The sequence below is a fragment of the Apis laboriosa genome, unplaced genomic scaffold (assembly GCF_014066325.1).
Source record: "Apis laboriosa isolate Shangri-la unplaced genomic scaffold, ASM1406632v1 scaffold34_cov151, whole genome shotgun sequence".
Classification (NCBI taxonomy): Eukaryota; Metazoa; Arthropoda; class Insecta; order Hymenoptera; family Apidae; genus Apis; species Apis laboriosa.
In genome coordinates, this window is record NW_025222928.1 from 8,501,705 (window position 1) to 8,523,548 (window position 21,844).

General features: G+C 24.2%; 3 protein-coding genes across 6 annotated transcripts; 2 read left to right on the plus strand and 1 right to left on the minus strand.

Moving 5' to 3' along the window:
• Nucleotides 1–2,417: 2,417 nt before the first annotated feature.
• LOC122714832 (zinc finger protein Xfin-like) lies at nucleotides 2,418–6,913 on the plus strand. 2 transcript variants are annotated; one of them, XR_006346720.1, is made up of 10 exons: nucleotides 2,418–3,486; nucleotides 3,575–4,032; nucleotides 4,101–4,379; nucleotides 4,505–4,694; nucleotides 4,786–5,040; nucleotides 5,106–5,336; nucleotides 5,400–5,750; nucleotides 5,835–6,046; nucleotides 6,119–6,355; nucleotides 6,610–6,913. XR_006346720.1 is itself a non-coding variant. In XM_043936527.1 (9 exons), the coding sequence occupies exons 1-9, from the start codon at nucleotides 3,160–3,162 to the stop codon at nucleotides 6,294–6,296; spliced, it is 2,481 nt and encodes an 826-aa protein (XP_043792462.1). In that variant the 5' UTR covers nucleotides 2,418–3,159; the 3' UTR covers nucleotides 6,297–6,913. The 2 variants fall into 2 exon arrangements, 1 of the variants encoding a protein (XP_043792462.1); XM_043936527.1 differs by having other exon boundaries at nucleotides 6,119–6,913.
• A 1,330-nt stretch (nucleotides 6,914–8,243) lies between these two features.
• On the plus strand, nucleotides 8,244–16,690 carry LOC122714773. Of its 3 annotated transcripts, none has more exons than XR_006346711.1 (4): nucleotides 8,244–8,661; nucleotides 13,406–13,567; nucleotides 14,236–14,638; nucleotides 14,787–16,690. XR_006346711.1 is itself a non-coding variant. In XM_043936427.1 (4 exons), exons 2-4 carry the CDS (start codon nucleotides 8,592–8,594, stop codon nucleotides 14,505–14,507), a joined length of 504 nt encoding a protein of 167 aa, XP_043792362.1. In that variant the 5' UTR covers nucleotides 8,244–8,448; nucleotides 8,515–8,591; the 3' UTR covers nucleotides 14,508–16,690. The 3 variants fall into 3 exon arrangements, 2 of the variants coding, with proteins under 2 accessions (XP_043792362.1, XP_043792361.1); XM_043936427.1 differs by having other exon boundaries at nucleotides 8,244–8,448; nucleotides 8,515–8,661; nucleotides 14,236–16,690; XM_043936426.1 differs by having other exon boundaries at nucleotides 14,236–16,690.
• Nucleotides 16,691–18,134: 1,444 nt separating this feature from the next.
• On the minus strand, nucleotides 18,135–21,401 carry LOC122714986 (protein germ cell-less). The gene is made up of 8 exons (XM_043936826.1): nucleotides 21,121–21,401; nucleotides 20,762–20,885; nucleotides 20,569–20,665; nucleotides 20,123–20,492; nucleotides 19,782–20,051; nucleotides 19,273–19,491; nucleotides 19,108–19,198; nucleotides 18,135–19,031 (listed from the first exon to the last, which is right to left on the minus strand). The coding sequence occupies exons 1-8, from the start codon at nucleotides 21,264–21,266 to the stop codon at nucleotides 18,900–18,902; spliced, it is 1,449 nt and encodes a 482-aa protein (XP_043792761.1). The 5' UTR covers nucleotides 21,267–21,401; the 3' UTR covers nucleotides 18,135–18,899.
• Between the last annotated feature and the right edge of the window lie 443 nt (nucleotides 21,402–21,844).

Consider the following 21,844-nt stretch of genomic DNA (forward strand, 5'->3'; position numbering starts at 1 on the left):
GTACAAACAATATAATGGATTTTTTAAAAAGGAAGAATGAAAGAGGCATCTAAACATCTTTATTCTTTGATATTTTTTTAATTCATTAGTGAATATTAATCTATATATGATAAACTGATAAAATAATTCTATTAAAAGAAGTGATCCATTTCCAGACAACTTATATTCATTAAACTTGTATATCATAAATCAAATAACATAGAATATGTATTATATAGAAATATTCAGATGAATATTTGATTTTTATTAGTTAAGCTTCTAACTTGTCTCCTCATTCGGTTGTGAATAGTTATCAAAAGATACTACATGCTAGGCTGGTGCCTAGCTGAATATTAATGTAGGAAAATATGTACAGTGTAACATAACATTTTATTGAAACGTTATTTTTTCAACTATTTCGAAAAAAGTTGTTTATTCTTTATTTATCATGTATATCTCTCTATCCTGATATTAATGGAATTTTTTAGAGTTATCGATACAGCGATAATATAAATATAATAATATATATATTCACATAAATAAACGAATGTCTTATTTTCTTTAAATTTTCACATTAATTTATGAAAAATACGAAGTAAAATATCAATAAAATTTCAGTTGATTGCATAATATGTATTTAAAATAATTGCATTTTTAAAATGTCTATATTAATAAATCTTTTATTTTTCTTTCGTAATTTAAAAATTAAAAATATATATCTGTAAATTATAGTAAATTTTAAAGCGTGAATATCGAAAAATAATAACTACTATATTTGAAAATGTTATTTATTATATTAAGAAATTTAATATACATGAAGAAATGGGAACAGATGCGATTACATAAACATCATGTGTGTGAATATTATTATAATATCTTTCTTAAGATTTGATATGTATATTGATTATTAAAAAAAAAATCATTAAATTTATTAAACATATTTAAATTTGTAAGAAGAAATTAAAGTTTGTTATCTAGAAAAAATTTTTAAATTTATTTGACAATTTTAATTATAATTTTCACACATATAATTCATTAATTCATATGTAATTGGAAGAAAAATGATTAAAAGAATTTATTATAAAATTATTTTTTTATATGTGAACTGAAATAAAAATATGCAAATTCTTAATATAATTTATAAAATATATAACTTATTTATGAAATATTTCTTATAATTATTATTTTGATTTTACAATGTATGTGTATATTTATGTATATTTTATATATATATATATATATATATATATATATACAAATATATACATATACAGATATGTATATACATTTATATGTACATACATTTATTTGCTATATAATTGTATATATATACACAAATATATACATATATGTATATACATTTATATGTACATACATTTATTTGCTATATAATTGTTATTGCATTATCATAGTCTCCTTACATTATTTTACTTCTCTTTTTAGATGCGAAACAAATTAATTGAAAAAAAAAAACAATATCGTATCAATTAATTTATCAATAAAAAATTAAGCTACAAGCAAAAATATATTCATTATATTCATAGAAAATTTTATAATATTCGTTGTATGATGGATAATATTTGTTACTTTTTATTAAAAGGCATTTATATATTATTTATTATTATTAAGTTACTTATATAATATGAATATCTAATAATTTAAGTAATATACAATTGTTATTTATATAATGTATAAGAAAGAAAAAATAATTTTTCAATTGAATATTTTATTCTAATCATATAAGCATTAATAATTATATAAGGATTCATACTTTAATTTTCCTCATATTTATAATTAATAATATAATTATTTTAATATTAAAATTAATATATTGAATGAAAATTAAAGTATGTTCTATGAAAATTTAAGAAATTATACATGTATTTCTCTTAAAAAAGTTTTTTGTTTAAATAATTGTATATAATTAAATTAATATTTGATTATGTTATTTCTTATATAAAATATTTTCAATTGTTTGATGAAATAATTTATTAATAATAATTATGTAATTTATTATTATATGTTGTATATAAATATTTGAAGATACATCTTTAGTTAAATAATTTTTTAAATTATTTTATAATGCAATTTTTTAGTAGGAAATACATATGTATACTTATTATAACTTTTCCTTTATGGTTTTCTTCTTATTTTTTCTTAATATATAAAATTATTAATTTAAAAATTTATAAAAATTTATAAAAAAGAATTTTAAACCATTGGCAAAGGAAAATAAATTATATTCATATATATTTATGTTGAAATATGTAAATTTATATAATAAATTAATGTTCAACAAAATATTACATAATTCATAACTATTATTTAAATATTAATTTATTTCTTATTGCATTAGCATAACATTATCTTTATTAATTAGATACAATTTTAAAAAACAAAGAAAATGCAAATTTAAATAGACCGCGTTTCTCGTTACATGTGATTCTTACTCGACGATCAATGATCCTTGCCACGCCATTATAAATATTGAATACATTCATAAAATCAATGATTTACTATTTTTATTTATAACTTTGTACGTTATATTTGTTTGAAAATTAAATTTTAACAATAATATTATAGATGAAATAAAAAGAATTACTAAAAAACCACTAAATCATACATAGTGATAATATTTGAAATTCTGAAAGATAGTTTTTCGAGCAGTAGTTATCAAAACATAGTGACTACATAACTTGTCGAATGCAAAAAGAAAGCTACTCAACCGAAGATAGTTGGAAGGTGCATATGATAGATGACAGTATTAAGCAATATCCATGCACATAAGCGGTTACGTACAAAAACCGGTTCTCTGAATCGTTACACTTGAAAGGCTAGTTCCGAATGGTCAAAACGGCACAAGGTGAAAGTAGAATGATAAAAAGAAAATTTGAAATTTATAAAACAAGAATCACCCGTTGAAGTATCCGGGTAGCACGTGTAACGTGAGAAAGAGATGCATGTACCATTTGATCACAATTTCGTGATTACATTCTTATATTCGGTATGGACTATTGGCTAACCTAATTCGTAAAGCTGATCGTATTTTTCGATCACATATTTGACGTGAACATAACTACGGAAAATAAATACGTATCGTGGTATGTTCATCGTCGCTTAATCGTTTCATCACAAAGATTAAAGAAATATAAAAAATAGTTTACTGCTAAATTATTTATAATGGCTGTGTCTAACAAGTGGGAGAATGCTTGTAGATTATGTTCAGAAGAGAAAAATGAAATGTTATCAATTTTTGGTAATGAAGGTGTACAACGTAAAGTAGCACAAAAATTACGTGCTTGTCTGCCAGTCTTAGTATACAAAACCGATCCACTGCCAAAGCAAATATGTCAGTTCTGTGCCGCAAGGCTAGATGATGTTTATGAATTTAGAGAATATTGTTTGAGTGTTTACAAAAGTATGTATTTGAAATTGTTAGCATATAAGGATATTGAATCTGTTCAGATTTATTTAGAAGCAATGAAAAATTCTCCTGATCCTTGTCAGGTATTTAATTTTCTAATAATTAATTTATATTGTATAATATTATTTATTTTTATATTTTTTGAATAAACAATATTTTTATGATTTTTAGTCTCAATTATGGAGAGAAAAACCTAGAGCACCACCACCTTTGGTACCTTTGCCAGTTTCACTGCCAATTGAAAGTCCATCAATGTCAATAGATATTAATCAAGAGCATCAAAATAGTTGCATGGAATCATTACCTGAATTACCATGTGAAGTAGAAATTAAAGAAATGACTACAGAATCAATATTAGAAACAGATGTTAGTGCATATGAATCATCACATAAAAACTGTATAGAAAATGAGTTATATGATAAATTAAATATAATAGTAAATCATAATACAAATTTATTAAAAAATGAAAATAATGTCTCAAGACAAAAAATAAAGGAGGAAGAAAAAAGAACTAGTATTTTAGAACAAGTACTGACAGGTAGTTTAACAATGAATGACAGAAAAGATTTAAATTCAGAAACAAAATTATCATCTAAATGGTGGTGTACTCCTTGCAATAGTTACTATAAGTAAGTTTTTGATAATTTTAATAATGTATCATATCCACAGTTTTATAATTAGTAATTATTTATTATAGAACAAAGGAAAGCTTAATGAAACATATGCAGTTACACTGTCCAAGAAAATATAATTGTAGAAAATGTTCTGCTTGTTTTGAATTAGTAGAAGATTTAGCTAAACATGAAGCTACTAATCACTTGAAAGTAACATTAGATTTTGATAGAAGTGTTATAGATTGTGATCAATGTGATAGACAATTTGTGAGTTGGGAAATGTTAAAGAAACACAGATTACGTGATCATTTAACTCAAATAAATGAAATTGGGACCAATACCTGGTGCTCTTTATGTAATAGGTTGTTTATACTTTTTATTAATATTTTTTATTATTTTAATTTTTCTAACTTTCATGTATTTAAATATATAATATTTATATATTATTAAATACATAATATACTTAATATATTTAATTTTTTTATAGATTTTTCCCAAGTACCGAAGCTTATCAAAGTCACATTCAATTGCATGAAGTCAGTAATTCAACAAAAACATTGCAATTAACAAATCAGCAATCAATAAAAATTCTCAAAAACGAAGAATCTTCAAAGGAAGTGAAAAGAGAACATTTTACAGATACTACTAAATCACTTACATGTCCTACTTGTGGAAAAGTAAATAATTTTATGTGTATTTTATAAAAAAAAATTTAATTATAATTTAATAATTATATTTTTAAAATTTTTGTTCTTCATTTTTATCTAGATTTGTACTCAACAAAGTGCATTATCAAATCACATGCGTACTCATGAACCAAAAAGACACAAATGTGATATATGCGGTCGATCTTTTGGACTTTTTATACGTTTAGCAGCACATAGAATGAGCGAACATAGTCAAGAACCTACAGTGTCACTTGTAATGACCAGTGTTGAACAAGAAGAAGTATTAAATGCTGAAAGGGAAGCTAAAGAGGCAAAAGAAGCCAGAACTCGTGCAAAAACTAGAACATATTCAGAGGTTGATTTGTAATTATTTATATATTATTTAAAAATATTATAATAAAAATAAAATATAATTTTCAGATGATGGAAGATATTCCTAATGAAGATTTACCATCGAAAAGAAATGTTCCATTAAATACTAATGCATTTAAAAATGTTGCAAGATGTGGTATTTGTTTACAATGGTTCAGTGATCATACTACAATGTTAACGCATTTAAGAACACATTCAGACAATTATACTTGTAAAAATTTCACTTGTCACATTTGTAAAAAATCTTTCAAAGAAAAGTGGCAATTATTTAGACATGAGGTATACATTTTTAAAATGATATTTTTTGATATATATTTGAATACTTTTTTATTTTAATAATAGGTATCTCATAAACGAAATGAATCGACATCAATGTACATATGCACAGTATGTAACAAATCATTTGTAGACAAAAATATATATAAAACGCATCAAAAATCTCACATTATTGATAAAACATATCATTGTTCAAAATGTAATAAAATATTTTTCAAAGAAGTATCTCTATTAACACATCAATGTACGGCAGAAACTGTGCTCAATAAGAAAGGTGTTTCTTCAAAGACTTCACAAAAATCTATGTCAGTTAGTAACAGCAAAAAATATAAATGTACCAAGTGCAACGCCTCTTTTAGTAGTTTTCAATCTAAAAATTCTCATATGAGAATACACATGGAAAGTTCATATACAATGGTAACTAATCGAGAACTATTTTTACAAATTTTAATACATTCAACACATTTTAAAATTCTATTATTCTTTCTATTATTCTCATAGGTGCGAAAACAAGATTTAAAGAAAGAGTCAAAAAAAGAAGAAAAAGAAGAAGAACAAGAAGAAGAAGAAGAAGAAGAAGAAGAAGCTATGCCAAAATTAATTCCTGAAACATCATTGGAATATTCTATATCTCCTATTGAACCGAAAATAGAAATAAATGAAGAAAGTGCACCACCTCCGATTAAACGAACCTTAATCAAGACAATGGGCGGGTAAGATTTAAATTTATATTAAAAATAATCGAATTTTAAAAAATATAAAATATCAATATTTATGATATTTAGGTATCGATGCGGAGTATGTCAATCTCCATTTGTTTTACGAGAATTAGCTGTTGCACATTTAAGATCTGCACATCCTCTGATGCCATATCAATGTCCTTATTGTAAAAAACGATTTACTACGCAATATACATTCACGCATCATATTAAAACAGATCATCCTGATGAACACGAGAATTGAATTGTACAAGTTAAAATGCCAAATGGTTATTATACCATAAAATAATGCCTTCAAGAAGGGTAACTTTTGTTTATATAGAAGTTATACATAATTATATATATTAACATACATATTAACAGTTATCGGTTTTATGCTGAAACTGAATTATTTGATAATCTGGCACACTAGTTCCTGAACAAAATAATTGGCCTTAAATAAAAGTTTTGTAATTCTGTTTCATGAAAAATAAAAAATATATATATAGTATATTTATAAATAAATATAGATTGTGTTAAAATATAATTTTTGATAATGAAACATCATTTATTAATAGGAGACTGGATTAGAACTAGTACTTATACTGAACGTGCCTATTTAAGTACTGTATTATAGTGCTATATGAATTTTTAGTCAAATTGATTTATAAATGCCGAAGAGATATATTATCAAATTAGATATTGTATATATTGTTTATTAGTGACAGTTTCACAAAGTTGTATAAAAGTGTTATCTTGTTTATATAATTTGTTAGTATTGACAGACATTCCTTTTTTTTTTCTTTTTTTTTAAATAAGAAAATTTTTGAAATTCTAAGAATGCTTGTTTGTTCTTTTCTTGTCATTTTATAATTACACTATTTTTTTTGTAAACTTAACAAATAAAAGCAAACAAGTAAATATATTGTTATTGTAAATAATTATCATTTTATTTTATATATATTAAAATTTATATTAAAATCACTACCAACAGAAAGCTTTGTACGCTTATTAAATAAACTTTTATTATAGAAAATAGTCTTATATAAAGAATAATTTACCTTTTTATTATTCAAAAAATTTATTTAATTTTATTAAAATGTTATATTTATAAAATATAAAATATACCAGTATAAACTTCGCTTTTAATATACATAAGTGATATCAGGCAGATAAAAAAAAAGGAATTTTTTTTAGTACATTATTATTAATGAATTATTAATAAATTTAAAAAGATATCTAATGTAGGTAAAAAGATAGTACGTAATATTAGCAATAGATAGCGCGGTTATTATATACGTCTATTATATCCATGTATTAAATAAATATTGAGATTTTAATAGATTATATTTTATAATTCGATATATTTTGTAAATAACTAATTAAAATTTTTTTATAAGTAATCAAAATTTATATTAAAAATGTTGTATTTTCAGTTAAATGAAAAATAAAAATTTTATTTCATAAACATCTTCAATGTCTGACTATATTAACTATGTACTACTAAAGACTGCACAATTATAAGTAACTTTTACCACTCGATCAAATTATATGTAATTTGTAGTCTTGTTGTCAATTTAAATATATAATAATATATAATAATATATAATAATATTAAATATATAATTTAAATTTAAATACATATAATAAATAATATATATAATAATATATATATATATATAATAATATATGTAATAATATATATATATATAAAATAATATAATAAATAAATAAATATAATAAATATAGGATAATTTTATATGAATTGCAAAGAAAAATTGCAATTATTGGTATTATAATTTGTTGTTATATAATTTAAAAATGTTTGTTTAATAAATATAACTAGAAAATATTATAAAATAATTTATTTATTTTAGAATATATGTTATTTATTCATTATTGTAAAAAAATAATAAAAATTATACAAATATAAAATTTGAAATAATTTTTTTATTAAAAAAATCAAAGAAAAAAACAACAAACCTAAAATTCTTATATAATATGAAAAAAATAAATTGCAATTTTAAATCTTCAAATATTTTCCATTAATTAATTAATTATTCTGTTAATAATTATAACTTAAGAAAAATAATAATCAAAAAATTATTTTAATGATAAAAATTGGTTTCGAATTAATAGGGTACGGTGATGAACAAGGGATGGACGCAAAGCGCATGGAAAAACCAGAGGGGGCAGATCTGCCGCATAGCCGACGGAAACTGATTCTCATCAGACGCGACGCGTCCGCGATCACGTAAGGTGCACAAGAAACCAGAAGGTTCGTACACGTTCGTTCAGTCATTTCGGACGTGAGAAAGGAGAAGAGACAAGATCTGTCGATTAAACACTGCCACATCAAATAAATTCTCTTCATTTGTTCTCAAGTTCAATCTTTTTATCATTATTTGATTCTCAAGGTGAATCTATTTTATAAAAATTGAAAATATTTAATCGAATCTGCCGCGTGCAAATTTTCCATGCAGCGAGGGTGGAGACAACACGTCCGAAGTGACTGACTGCAACGTGATTAGTTGAAACACATGGTCCGGTGATCGTGATCATGATTGCAAATCGTCTTTCGCTGATCGTCACCCTCGTCTTCGTGGTACTGCTGTCGACTATTCATTCCGGTGAGTGCGATATTTGGCGCCTTTCTTTCTATTGAAACTATTCATTCTTTTTAAAATGATTGTCATCGATTAATCGATGCGTTGAATATTATCGATATAAAACTATGTTCATTCAAAACTAATATATATGTGTATATATATATATGAGGTAATAAATCATATTGTTTATATTCTGTTTTAATTTGTGATTAAATCAATGAGTTTTTCAACTAATTGATAAAAATCACTAAGAAATCTTTTTTTTATTGACTTATTCTTCAAATCAGGCGAATATACATATTTTAAAATATGAAGATTATGTAAAATTTTTTATTTTTGATATTACATTGATTATTTTTCAATATTTCTATAGAATATAATATTTCATAATAATGTTAAAATAAAATTCTTTTAACAAGAAATTTAAATTATAAAATATATTTCATAACTTTTATATTTTTATTTTTTTATAAAGTCTATAAGTAAAAATAAAAATCAATTGAATAAAATTTTTAAAAATTTTTGAACAATGAATAATTACAAAATAATGAATAACAAATAACAAAATTAAATTTGAAAAGAACATTGCAGCATATAGTATATTGCAGCGCAATGCAGTAATTGATAGAAAAAGTAACTATATATATATATATATACATATATATATATATAGTAAGAGAAAAGAATTTAACATAGCATTATTTTTATATGTTCACATACCAATAAGAAATTCTAATATCTAATGAATCAAAGAATCATTAAAAAGTATTCATTATAAAGTTGTGTAAGCTGTAGAAAAAAAAAAAAAAATATAAAGAAACAAACGCAATATTGATTTCGTGTTACATAAAAGGTACAATCGAGTTTTCATCAGTTGCAGTTCTTGCAATTTTTTTCAGTTAGGTCTTCCTTATATCAACACGATTTCTTCTTTCTCTTCTTATCATATCGATATAAATTATTGAACTATGATATTTCGTATTATAAATCAATATTTGCATAAAAAAAATTAATTCAAATGAGAAAAATTAATATAAAATAAAAAAGTACATTATAGAGGATATTCCAATGTAGTAAAAGATTATGGTATTCCAGATGTTAGTCAGAGAACTCCTACAATAGTAGCACTTGTAGTACTTCCTCGATTCTTATCCGGAACAGATTGTACTCAATTTCTAAATTGAATTTCATTATAAAAATAAATCACGGAAAGGAAATAAGTTGCCTGGAAATGAAAATGAAGATTTTACCGTGTGGAAAAAGAATAAAATTTTAAAACGAGATATTCTTAACAATTAAAAATTATTAAAATCGAAAAAAAAATTCGAAAAATGTACGTTGTATAATTGGAAATAATTATTTTTGTTGGAAAAATATAATCTTTTATTTTTAACATCTTATATTAAAAATGAAAAAATTAAATAATATAATATCTAAATTTAATTAATATTCATATTTCTAAAAAAAAAAAAGAAATAACCGTCTTGAAAAAAAACGTCCTATTAAGAAAAGCGACTTTTATAAAATTTAAAACACTGCGACAGTGATATTGTATCGACTTTTTATAAGAAGCAACTTTCTTTTATAAAATTTAATGATTCGTTTTAAACATTTATATAATATTTTAATAATCATAAAAAAAACGAAAAAAATTATAATAAAAGTGTTTAAACCTAAAATTCTTTAACAAGATAAATTAATTTGCGATTAACGTTTGAAAAACGTTTGCAATAACACAATTTCATGAAAACAGTGCACGTTTAAAATGAAGGATTTAGAAATGTCGTTAATTATACGTTGCTGCATGTAGCGTTTGCTACAATCGTTAAATGATGAGTTTAAAGAAACAATTCCGTAACTGGTCGAACTTAAAGCTGCTAGTCGAATTCAATTGCAGCTCTTTTTTAGTAAGTGAAAAAAGGAAGAATAACGAAAGTTTCCAAAAGCAGGTTATTTTTCTTCTTCTTCTTCTTTTTTATTTTTTTAAGAAAAATTATGTTAATTTTGATGCAATTTGTTAAAATTTGGAATTTTGGTTCATAGAACTTGGCCCACGCGAGGGTTATCGAGCGACCCACTTTCTCCCCTCCCTCCGCTGCATTCTCTCATACTCTTCGAATTCTATTCTCCCTGCACCGTGTGGTACCGTGACCAAGGGGATGTTCCTCGTGTTAATCTATTAATAAATTATAAAAATTTGTATTATTATATTATATATATATATATATATATATATATGTTTATGCACGCTATATATATATTACTATGTTTTTGTTCCTTGAAAATGAGTTTAACAATCATTCTAAACAAAGCACAAAAAAATGACAATTAGCAAGAATAACAATTGAATAATCATCTCTTTTAAATATTTATATGAATCATTTAAATATTCATTAAGGATCTAATTATAATTTTTATGAAGAATTATTTAAAATATCATATTATTTTATAATTATGCAATTATTTTATATTTAATATATTATTGTATTTTAAATTTATATATTTATTCTTAAGTATTAATAATATATAAGTTTTTGAAAGAAATTTATTGATTTATAATATCGATTTTTTAAAGATCAATAAAAAATGTATCTAGAATACTAAATTATTGAATCCTACAGAATAGAAATATTATTGTCTTTATCGATATTCTTTCTTCTTTCTTCATCAGAAATGTTTTTATATCAACATAAAAAGGGTAATCTCTTCGTTTTAGTTCCTGTCGATTACATAAGGACCTGCAATGTCACGCAGCGCTTGTTAGTTCCTCACGCGACTCACCCCTACCGTCTATCCAGCCGCCCTGCCCTATTTACTGCTGATCGAACGTCTCGTGTGGTTTCAAATGTCGTTGAAGAGCCTCCCATATATACATACTTTTGATCAATGTTTTCACACTTCACTATAATTGTCAAAATAATAATAATACAGAAAGTTTATTAATCTGTCGATATCGTAACATTCTGACTTATCTTTCTTCAATGAAATTTATTATCATAGTCGACGATTTCAATTGTATATATTTGAATACATTTTAGTATCTATAAAAAATTCTATATAAAATTATTAGAATTTTTATTAAAAGAATGCAAAAAATGTAACGTGTTTAATATTCATAAAAAAATGTATATAAATGTATATAATATGTGGGTGATTAAAAATTAAATAATTTCTTTGTAAAATATTCTTGCATCATTAATTAGAAGTTATCATTAAATAGAAAAGAAACTTTATATTTTAATGAAACGAAACTTTTTATTAAAAGCTTGTAGAATAAGCCAGTGGAAGGTCCTACAAAATTTATCTAGTCAAGGTCAGGGTATGAAACTGTTTCATCTATATTTTCGCGCGCTCAAGGTAAATTCAAAGTGAAGATGCTGACAAAGAAAAAAAAATTTCATTTATATCATTTTTTTCTTTCATAATTAAATATTTTTCTATTAAATTCTATATATCGATATTCTTCTCTTAATAAATTTTAATTAAATTAATAAAAAAATTTAAAAATGTTAAGAATATATGTATATAGTTCAAAAAAAGATTTTTAAAAATTTTACTTAATAATTCGTTAAGATAAAAATATAACATAATAATATTATAATGTAACATAAATGACAAAAATGATTAAATTATAGTTTCAAAGATTGGAATCAATAAATATATCTATTTACTGCCCAGACTTTTGTCATAAAAATTTGCAAAATTTGTACTTCTCTCAATAGATCTCTTTTCCCATGTGTATATCAGTAGGTCATCGCATGTATTGGTCGGGGTCTTCCTGCTCGATATCAGCTGGTGCTGTAACCAGACTCGTTGGGAGGGTGAATGGGGTTGCCTGGTGACGTCACAACGCGGCAGGGTCGTAGCCAATCAACAAGACTTTGCAAATCAAGCATAAATTCTAAAATTTGAAATACAGCAGCAACTCCTAAAAGAAATTAAATTTTTATTAATTGTATAATATAATTAAATTAATATAATTATTAAATATAAATAATTATTAAATATAATTAAATTATATTTATTATTAATTTTATTAAATCATATTGAAATTTATCATCAATATAAAATATTAAATACAGAAGAACTAAAAAATTGGAATTAATTCAATTATAACATTAATTCTGAATAATTTGATCAATAAATTATTTTTTTTTTAATTTACTTTGACTATTTTATCAAATCAAATAATGATTTATTTAAATTAGGAATAATAACAATGAATGACAATATTAAACATATTTATTTGTGTTATAAAACTTTTAACAAACATTAACAGATTAATAACATCCATAATAAGAAATACTTGAATATAATGGCTTAGTTTTGATTAAATTGCAGTACGCGATAAAAGTAGCGCGCAAACAACTACAACTCAATATGGATTCAGCAGTTCTTCCGAACCTACCTTATTTTAATCAATAGTATAGTTTAATATTTCAAAGTTTTGTAATTTCGTTATGTGATGTTTATAACATAAAAACTTGATATGATTTTTATTCGAATATTTCCTTCTTAAGTCATATGTTTGCTCTAATTATCCTAAAATTAAAATTTTATTTTTTTTATATATTTATTAGAAATATATAAATAATTATTATAAATAAAATATATTTTTATATATATTTATTTTATATATTATATATTATATTTTATATTTTATATATATATATTTCTTATATAATAATTGTATTTTCTTTATTTATAGTTTATAAAAAATTTTAAAATAATATTCAGTGCTTCATATTAAATTCATTTTTTGTAGGAGAAGCAATAATATGTTATCAATGCAACAGCGAATACGATCCAAGGTGCGGCGATCCATTCGATCCGTACAGTCTTGGAACCGTGAACTGCAGTTTTCAACCACGCTTGGAACATCTAAGTCATTTGGAGCCTACTCTTTGTCGAAAAATCAGCCAAAGAGGTATATCCAAAAAAATTATTTATCGTATACGTAATATAGCTTTGGAAAATTATTTAATAAATTTTGTATCTGAAATATATGATAAATTATTCAAACTATTTATGGATTTTAACCATTGTTAAAATCAATATTATTATTACATTAACATTAGCATATGTTATTAAGCAAACATTATAATAATGTTGTGACAATTAAACTTCAAAAGATTTAAAATTAAAATAAAATAGTATACATGTTTTTTATATAAAGCTTATAAATATTAAAATTAAAAACTACAAATTCCATGATCTATTCTTCGGGAGTATATATATATGTATATAGTTTATATTATTACTTATATTCTAAAAGCAAAAATTTATTTAAGTCTGGAATAAATTTTGAAATTCCATCGTTCTTCATAGACTATGCATATTTTATTATTATGTGTCAAATAATTTTCAAAAAATTTTCTATAGTAATTTATTAAATAATTATTTTTATTTTTCTTTATTTAAAGAAATTCTTTATTTATTAAATTAATTTATTAAATAAAGAATTTGGTTTAATTGGTTGTTATTTAACTTTATAGCAAGTTAGTTATTTTTTTATAGTATTTAAGTACCGTTTTTGTTATAAAAATATGAAGAATTTGTAAATCTAGTAACGCTATGATTTTGATCAATTTTCAGTGTATGGCAAGATCAGAGTTGTCAGAAGTTGCGGATATATTACGGACCAGAGAGACAATGCCGATTGCCTGATGAGATCAGGCACTCACGACGTTCATGCAGCTTATTGCGCATGCACCGGTGATCTCTGTAACTCGGCCGAAAGCCATACACCGTCCTTCTTATTGCCGTTAACGTCTCTGTTGACGGTTATTTTGACGATGCCGAGTTTATTCCTTTCATATCCGTTCGCATTACCCGTCTTGACTTCGCCGCACTTCTCCATAGCCTAAACTTCGCAGTTACCAAAGGATAATACTTAATGCCTAAAACTGAATCAACGATAACATAGAAAACACCGTTCGGATCCGGAGCAACTCGTTTTCGTCCGATTCCCTATCTATTCGAAACGCTACATTTTCAGGTTAGATCGCGATCGATTCTAGACTTGACAATATAATATATATTATCGATCAATCTTAAATAACATTTAAATTTTAGAAATCAAATATTTTCTTTAATAATTTCTCTAAATGATCAATTTGACTTTTTAAATATATAATAATTTCCAGCGAAACGAAATATAAGGGAACTGAGATTGTTAACGAGTTGAATATAATTACAGCTATTGTAGCTGTTATTTTTAAAGAAAAATGCTCGATTGAGAGCACAGTACACATAGAAATGTATGTATGTATATGCCGTTCCAGGATTCGAACAATTCGCAAAAGTAGTCAAATTACAACATAGTAGTTTTAACGGTGATACAAACTGCCAGATACGCAAGAGCGTACTTCAGTAGTACACTTCAGGAAAATTTAAATGAGAAGAAGAAAACACATGGCCTCCGCACGTGAAACCATTCAGCGTTCTTGCATAAGCGTAGAAAGTAAAAAGAGAAAACAAAATTACAATATCTATAAGAAAAGAAATAAATTAAAGAATATATACAATATATATATATATATATACATATACATATATATATGCATATGTATATATTATATACATATATATATATATATATATATATAAAAGTGTAGCGGAGTGCGATTGCACTTTATACGCTACTATAAAAAAAATGAAATAAAATATATATATATACAAATATATTATATTTTGAAAGGAAACAGCAATGGAATTGCACGCAAGAAGGATATTATAGCTTATTTTTAGAAAAATAATATCGGGTTGCTTTCGTAATTGCCTGGTATTGTATAAAATATTTCAAGATCGAAATGCACGCGGGAAAATGCAAAATAAGAAAAAAAACGGAAAAACATATCGTCGATGAGTAATTTATTTTACATTTCGTTGAGACGAAGATGAAAATTTGGCATGATGATTGCGACCCATATTCTGTTAATTTTTGCAATAAAATGCTGTGTAAACGATAGACAGCGGAGGCTCGCGACAAAGAAAAAAGGATATTGATGTGTGCATGTGTGCGTGTGATGAGTGCACGTTCGTACGTGTGATACACGGCAACGTATATGTGTACGTGTATACTATATGCACGTCAAAAAACGCTAAAAAATGATTAAAAGATATATACAGTTCGATTAAAATGTGAAATATTGCTACTTCTTCAATTGTAGCCAATAAGAACATTAAGAAAAGTATGAACAGAAAACCAAAAATAATAATAAAAGAAAAATAAAAGAATCGTAAAACGAAGATGTAGAAACTATTGTCAATGGAGAAAGTAGAAGATAAAGTAGAATGCTTATTGAAACAAACAATTAAAAAAGAAAATAAAAATATAATAAAAATGAATACATGTCTCACCGCAGTACGTAATTAATTGTTGCTACCGCTGTTGTCACTGTGTCATATTGTCACCATCGTTACATTATTATTATGGTTGCTAATTACTATTACCATTATCAATACTATAGCTATTAATTGCTACTACTAATTAATGTCACTAAACTAATCATTATCACTGTTGTTAACATTGTTATATTATTGCTATTATGATTCCTGTTTTTTCTTGTTATTACTTATAATAAAACTTATAACTTAAATAAAATATAAAGAATATAATAAAACGATGGCGAACTTTTTGACACTTTAAAAGATGGGAAAGTAATCGGAAATTATAACAATATGGATATCAAATAATCGAGCTTGTCATATTTGATCAAATATTTTAAATATTGATTCACTTTAAACTGCGGATGATGAGACAAAAAAGCGTGTAATTTTTATTGATACACGTCCAAGTAAAAGTATATACCGAATGTTGCAATTTGTTTTGAAAAAGTGATTTTCACAGGAACATATAATTCTACGACAGTTGTATTTCTTTTTCTCATACCTGGCGTAATATGAAAATACATATATCTTTAAATAAATAATCTGGAGAAATAAATAAAAGTGAGACAAACAAATGACAGAATAAATTACCAATATAATTAAAAATTTACATTTCGTTATGTTCCGCTCAATTATATAGTTTAATTGATTGATTAGTTATTTTAGAGAAATAACTTATTTAAAAGTATGAATAGTATTAATATATTAAGCTCTTTTATTTTTATTTAAGATTTCAATCTAAATGTGATCAAAAAAATTTATATAGTTGCTAATTTGTACATAATGTTTAAATTAATTCCAGAGTCAAATTCAGATTAGAACTTTATCTTGAACTTCTATATTTAGTGCATATATATGTACAATAAAATTATTCTAATATAAAACAAAAAAAAATAATGATATCCAGAATAAACAAAAAAATATACGCGTACATTATGATGCATTTTTTTGTTGTTATTTTTCCCTAAATGTATCACAATCAATAATAATCATAGAAACTATGACATCTATAATGAATAAAAATAAATATTAATGATATTTTTTTTTAATATTCTCTTTCCTTCGAATATATCTATGATTCATCATAGAAATTTTATCAAATATTGAATGGAATGTAACGAAATTGCTTCTCCAGATAATTATTTACATTTAATTAATTTCATATCATCTGCCTATTATCCGTCATACTTTGATGAAATAAAACTGCTGGCAACACTGCCCTCTATACAAGCATATCGAAACAATGAAAAAGAAAAGAAACAACAGAAAAATATATTTTAAATCGATCATCCATTTGCATATTTTGCATTAAAATATAAGTATATTTAATAGATAGATATGCCAGGTCAAGAAAATGTTAATTAAAATTTGATTTTATTATAATATTTATTATCACATTTTATTGTTGCAATGTACATTCATCACTATGTACAGAAAATATTCTGCCAATAAACTGTTAAATGGTTATCAAAAAAAATCAAAAAAAAAAAAAAGACAGAATCAAAACTATATAACTATACTTCATATAAAGTAAACCTCAAAAACCTTGCAATTTAATTAATTTATTATTTAGCAATTTCAATGTACAGAAATAAATGATATTTTCTTTCATGATATATTATAAATTCATATCTTCATTCATAATTAATTAAGACAAAAATGTTTTAAAGCGCAATGTGTTTTTGCGCAAATTATTGTAATTATTCATATATTTTTAAAATTTATAAGTGTCATAACAAACTTAACAAAGTAACAGAATTATACATATAAATTATTAAAAAGGTAAGTAATCATAATTGATGCTATGTAAACATAACGTATTTTTCTATCGGAAAATTAATTTGAAGTCAGTAATGTTTGTTAAATGTAATAAAATCTTAGACATTAGACTAAGTAAACATTCTTATTTAATAATAAGTAAAAAGTAAAATTTTTTCGCGCATATTAAACAATAGCACCATATATAAATGTATGTATATATACATGTATGCGCGCATTTAAATACATATATATCCATATACATACATACATATAATATATATATAGAGATTAGATTAGATTAATTAAAGGAACGTTAATTATCTATCATTTAAATTGAAAATGTTACATGCAATAAACGGTTTTTCGAAAATTAATTCAAAATTCTGTATAAAAATTTTTTCCAGTTAACAATATTTAAAAACAATATTTACATTTGTTTACATATAGTTATTTTACTTTTAATCAGTATTCATAAGGCACGAAGCTCGATGTTTCGATAGTTGGTCGGAAGACACAGAAGCACTCGATCAGCGTGTCTATGAATTCATTTATGCAGTTACGTTATTAATATTTATTATGAATGTATAAAATTATTAATTAAAAAATTATTCTATTCTGTTACTAATGTCATTATAGTATAAATATATAAATGCATAAAGAGCAGTGTGAAAGCAAATGGATAATACTGTGTGATATTTTATGACACATTACATTTTTTTAAATTTAACATTCAATTAGTTGCAATTATTAAAAAATAAAATTTTTATATTTGATATTTTTTTTTTTAAATAGCCTTAATATATTTTTATAAGTAATAAGTGTGATTTTAAGTTAGAAAAAATAAGTATCTGCATTATATCTGAAAAGTACAAACGGAAGAAATTATATTCTTCTTCTTACTAACTTCATAATTCCATTTAGTCGACTAGAAGCTCTTGAGTTTATAAAAGTTTTAATCAGAAATTAGAATCTCCATAATATAAACGTCACGTGAGAGTAACAAAATTTATAGCACTTAGTCGTATTCAAGTATTACAAATTGGAACAACCGGATTATTATTTGAGATAAGCGTACGTTGTTATATTCAGTTTAAATGTTTAATATGCTAAGTATCCGAGAATATTACTATATCAGCTGATTTTTCCTCTTCTGTTGATATAAATGGAGTAACTACTTGCATGTTGACTGATATATACAAAGGATAAGTGAGTTGTTTATCCAAAGACATTACCTGTTTCTAAAGTGTAAATTTGATTTACTTTAACAACTTGAATCACTTTTTTACAATTAAAAAATTTATAAATATTACTTACTTCTTCATTCTTATGGAGTGATAACCTAAGCATACCTGAACTCTGAATATGTTTTACTTGACGTTGTTCATCTAAAGAAATTAGACTTACTCTGAAAATAATTTTTTTTCAAAATTTTAATTATATAATTATTTAAAAGATCATAATTTTTAAACTAATACTAACTTCAGAATTATATTATGTTTGCTATGATTTGCTTTTATATGATCTGTATCTAATCTGTGATTCCTTTTAATTCTTAAAGTAGTACTATCTAAGCAAACCACCAAATCTAAACCAAAATGAAATGCTGTCCATCTCCAAATATGTTCACCAGCTTTTTCGATGCATCTTCCACAACGGAAACATTCACGAGCGAATTCTTCTTCACTCATCTGTTTTGGTCTAAAATAATTAAAAAAAAAAAAAAGAAAAAAAAAGAAAAATTACATTTTATTGTTGTGTTTTCTATTTGTTAATTACTTCGGTATTATGTACAAATGAATTACACAGATACCTAAAGTGGGACAAACATGGGAGTAGGTTTTTTAGAGTGAAAATTCTGCCCACAAAGCTGGTTATAAAAGGGAAGGGAAGAAAAAAGAAGGCACATATTTGAGACTCTTTACTACGTCCATCGACCTAAGTACAGATCAAGGATTTGTTTAGAAAAAGTAAAAACTTTTATAACTTACCCTCGATCTTTATTCGCATCTATTCTTAATAAATGTAACCATTGTTCTTTATATGCATTGTGTAACCACTCATGTGGTATTAAATTGTCACTATATAAAATTTTTACATCTTGATCATGTAACAAAAGATATTTCATTCTTAATGCTTTAAAAGGAGCTGCAAATTCTTTGCCTTCTTCTGTTGTAAGAAATGGTTTTGTCCATTTATGATTTCTAAAATATTCATCAATTTGAAGTGTTTCCTCTTTATTGTGTACATGAACAAATAACCTGAAATATTATTTAAAGTTATATAATAGTCCTATTTAGAAATAATTTTGTTTCAGTATTTCACTATTTACCATACTCGTAACATCATATAAATGCAAAATTCTGTTTGCATAGCAATTAAATCGGGACTAGCAATTAATTCAGCCATTAAATCAGGTGTAATTTCTTTTAAAAAAGTTGGATGTAACCATCCATATCCCAAAAGATTAACTTCTAACCATCGTTTTGCTGCTGTTTTTACCACTGGTACACCATAAGATACAGCAGCATTATAATAAGGAACAACTGTTTTTATATTTGTTGTCTCTACCATAATATCTGTACACTGGTCAATTAATCCTTGCAATTGAAATAAGGTGGAGGTAGCCAAAATTGATATGACATCTTTTGGTTCTAAACTAACTTCATCTTGGTAAAAGGAACCAAAAACTGTCAAAAGAGCTAAAAACATATAAAATTAAAAAAAAAAAATATTTTTATCAATTAAAATAAAAAATTTTTAAATAAAATCATTTACAATCTAATGTAATGTTAGGATCAGCAATTTCTACGCTTATAACTGTCTCATTTGCTTCCCTCCAAGATCCTGAAAACATACTTGCAAAATATGGACTCTGTAAAAAAATTTATATATTATAATTTAAAATAAAAAGTAAAAAATATATAAAATTGCATGATATATACAATAAACATTAAAATAAGCAATTTACCTGACTGATATAAACTTTATGTAATCTCCATGCTTTTCCCAACATTAGTACAGTTATGTCACTTCCTTTTTCTTCTTGGAATAATGTTTTATAAATGTATTGTGCTGTTGTCAACAATTTCCTTCTATATGAATTAAAAAAAATATATTAATTACGATATAATTAATTCATATGTATAAAATCATTGGGATTGAAAGCAATTTTAATAATCAATTGACGACATATATTGTTAGATACCAATTACAAAATTAAGAAGTTATTTTTTTCGATGATGCAAACATTGTTTAATACTATTAAAAATTCAATTGTATAATCAATTATAGTTATCGAATTAAGATTATTTATTCAAAATTGCATACTTTTTTGGCGTTTGAAGAGTGCGATCGATGTAATCCGATTCAGAATCAAAATCATCTTCCTCGATACATTTTCGTTTACGACCGCGATACATGGAATGCATCGCATTGTTTGACATCGATGCAATTTTGCTCACGTAATTTCCCATTGTCTTTGTGTTTCAATGAGCAAAAGAAATTTTTAATTCGATCACCGACAAATTATTGAATATTCTCAACATTGTTTTTAATACAGGAACTGTATTTTCGCTGCCAGTGCCAGTGTTCAGTACACAGAGGAAAGTCTATGTAGATATCCCTCTTGAAATTGCGCCCACACACGCATACGCATGTATGCACGCACACGCACCAAACACATACACATACCATATATATATATATATATATATATATATAATGTAAACATATGACGTAACAAAAAATATAATATAGTCAAAATACAATAGCATTGATTCAGCAAATATTTATACATAAATATATACTTATTATAGATAGAATATTACGAATTTATTTATTATTAATGGATAGATTATTTTGTACTTAAGTATCTTCTAATTGGATATTTCTTTTCTTGCAAGCGAAAGTATCCAATCAGATGCAATTTAATAAAATATAAATTTACATTAAATATGTAAGTATTTATTTAACGCAAATGTTTAAATAGATTTATATAAATAGATCTATATAATAAAATATATAATATAAATAAATATATATAATAGATCTA

Coding starts and splice junctions, on each gene's coding strand:
- LOC122714832 (XM_043936527.1), top strand. CDS start 3,160: ATGGCTGTGTCTAACAAGTGGGAGAATGCTTGTAGATTATGTTCAGAA. Junction 3,487..3,574: donor ATTCTCCTGATCCTTGTCAG/GTATTTAATTTT, acceptor TATGATTTTTAG/TCTCAATTATGGAGAGAAAA. Junction 5,041..5,105: donor AAACTAGAACATATTCAGAG/GTTGATTTGTAA, acceptor TATAATTTTCAG/ATGATGGAAGATATTCCTAA.
- LOC122714773 (XM_043936426.1), top strand. CDS start 8,592: ATGATTGCAAATCGTCTTTCGCTGATCGTCACCCTCGTCTTCGTGGTA. Junction 8,662..13,405: donor GCTGTCGACTATTCATTCCG/GTGAGTGCGATA, acceptor CATTTTTTGTAG/GAGAAGCAATAATATGTTAT. Junction 13,568..14,235: donor TCGAAAAATCAGCCAAAGAG/GTATATCCAAAA, acceptor ATCAATTTTCAG/TGTATGGCAAGATCAGAGTT.
- LOC122714986 (XM_043936826.1), bottom strand. CDS start 21,266: ATGGGAAATTACGTGAGCAAAATTGCATCGATGTCAAACAATGCGATG. Junction 20,666..20,761: donor ATAAAGTTTATATCAGTCAG/GTAAATTGCTTA, acceptor ATTTTTTTACAG/AGTCCATATTTTGCAAGTAT. Junction 20,493..20,568: donor TCCTAACATTACATTAGATT/GTAAATGATTTT, acceptor ATATGTTTTTAG/CTCTTTTGACAGTTTTTGGT.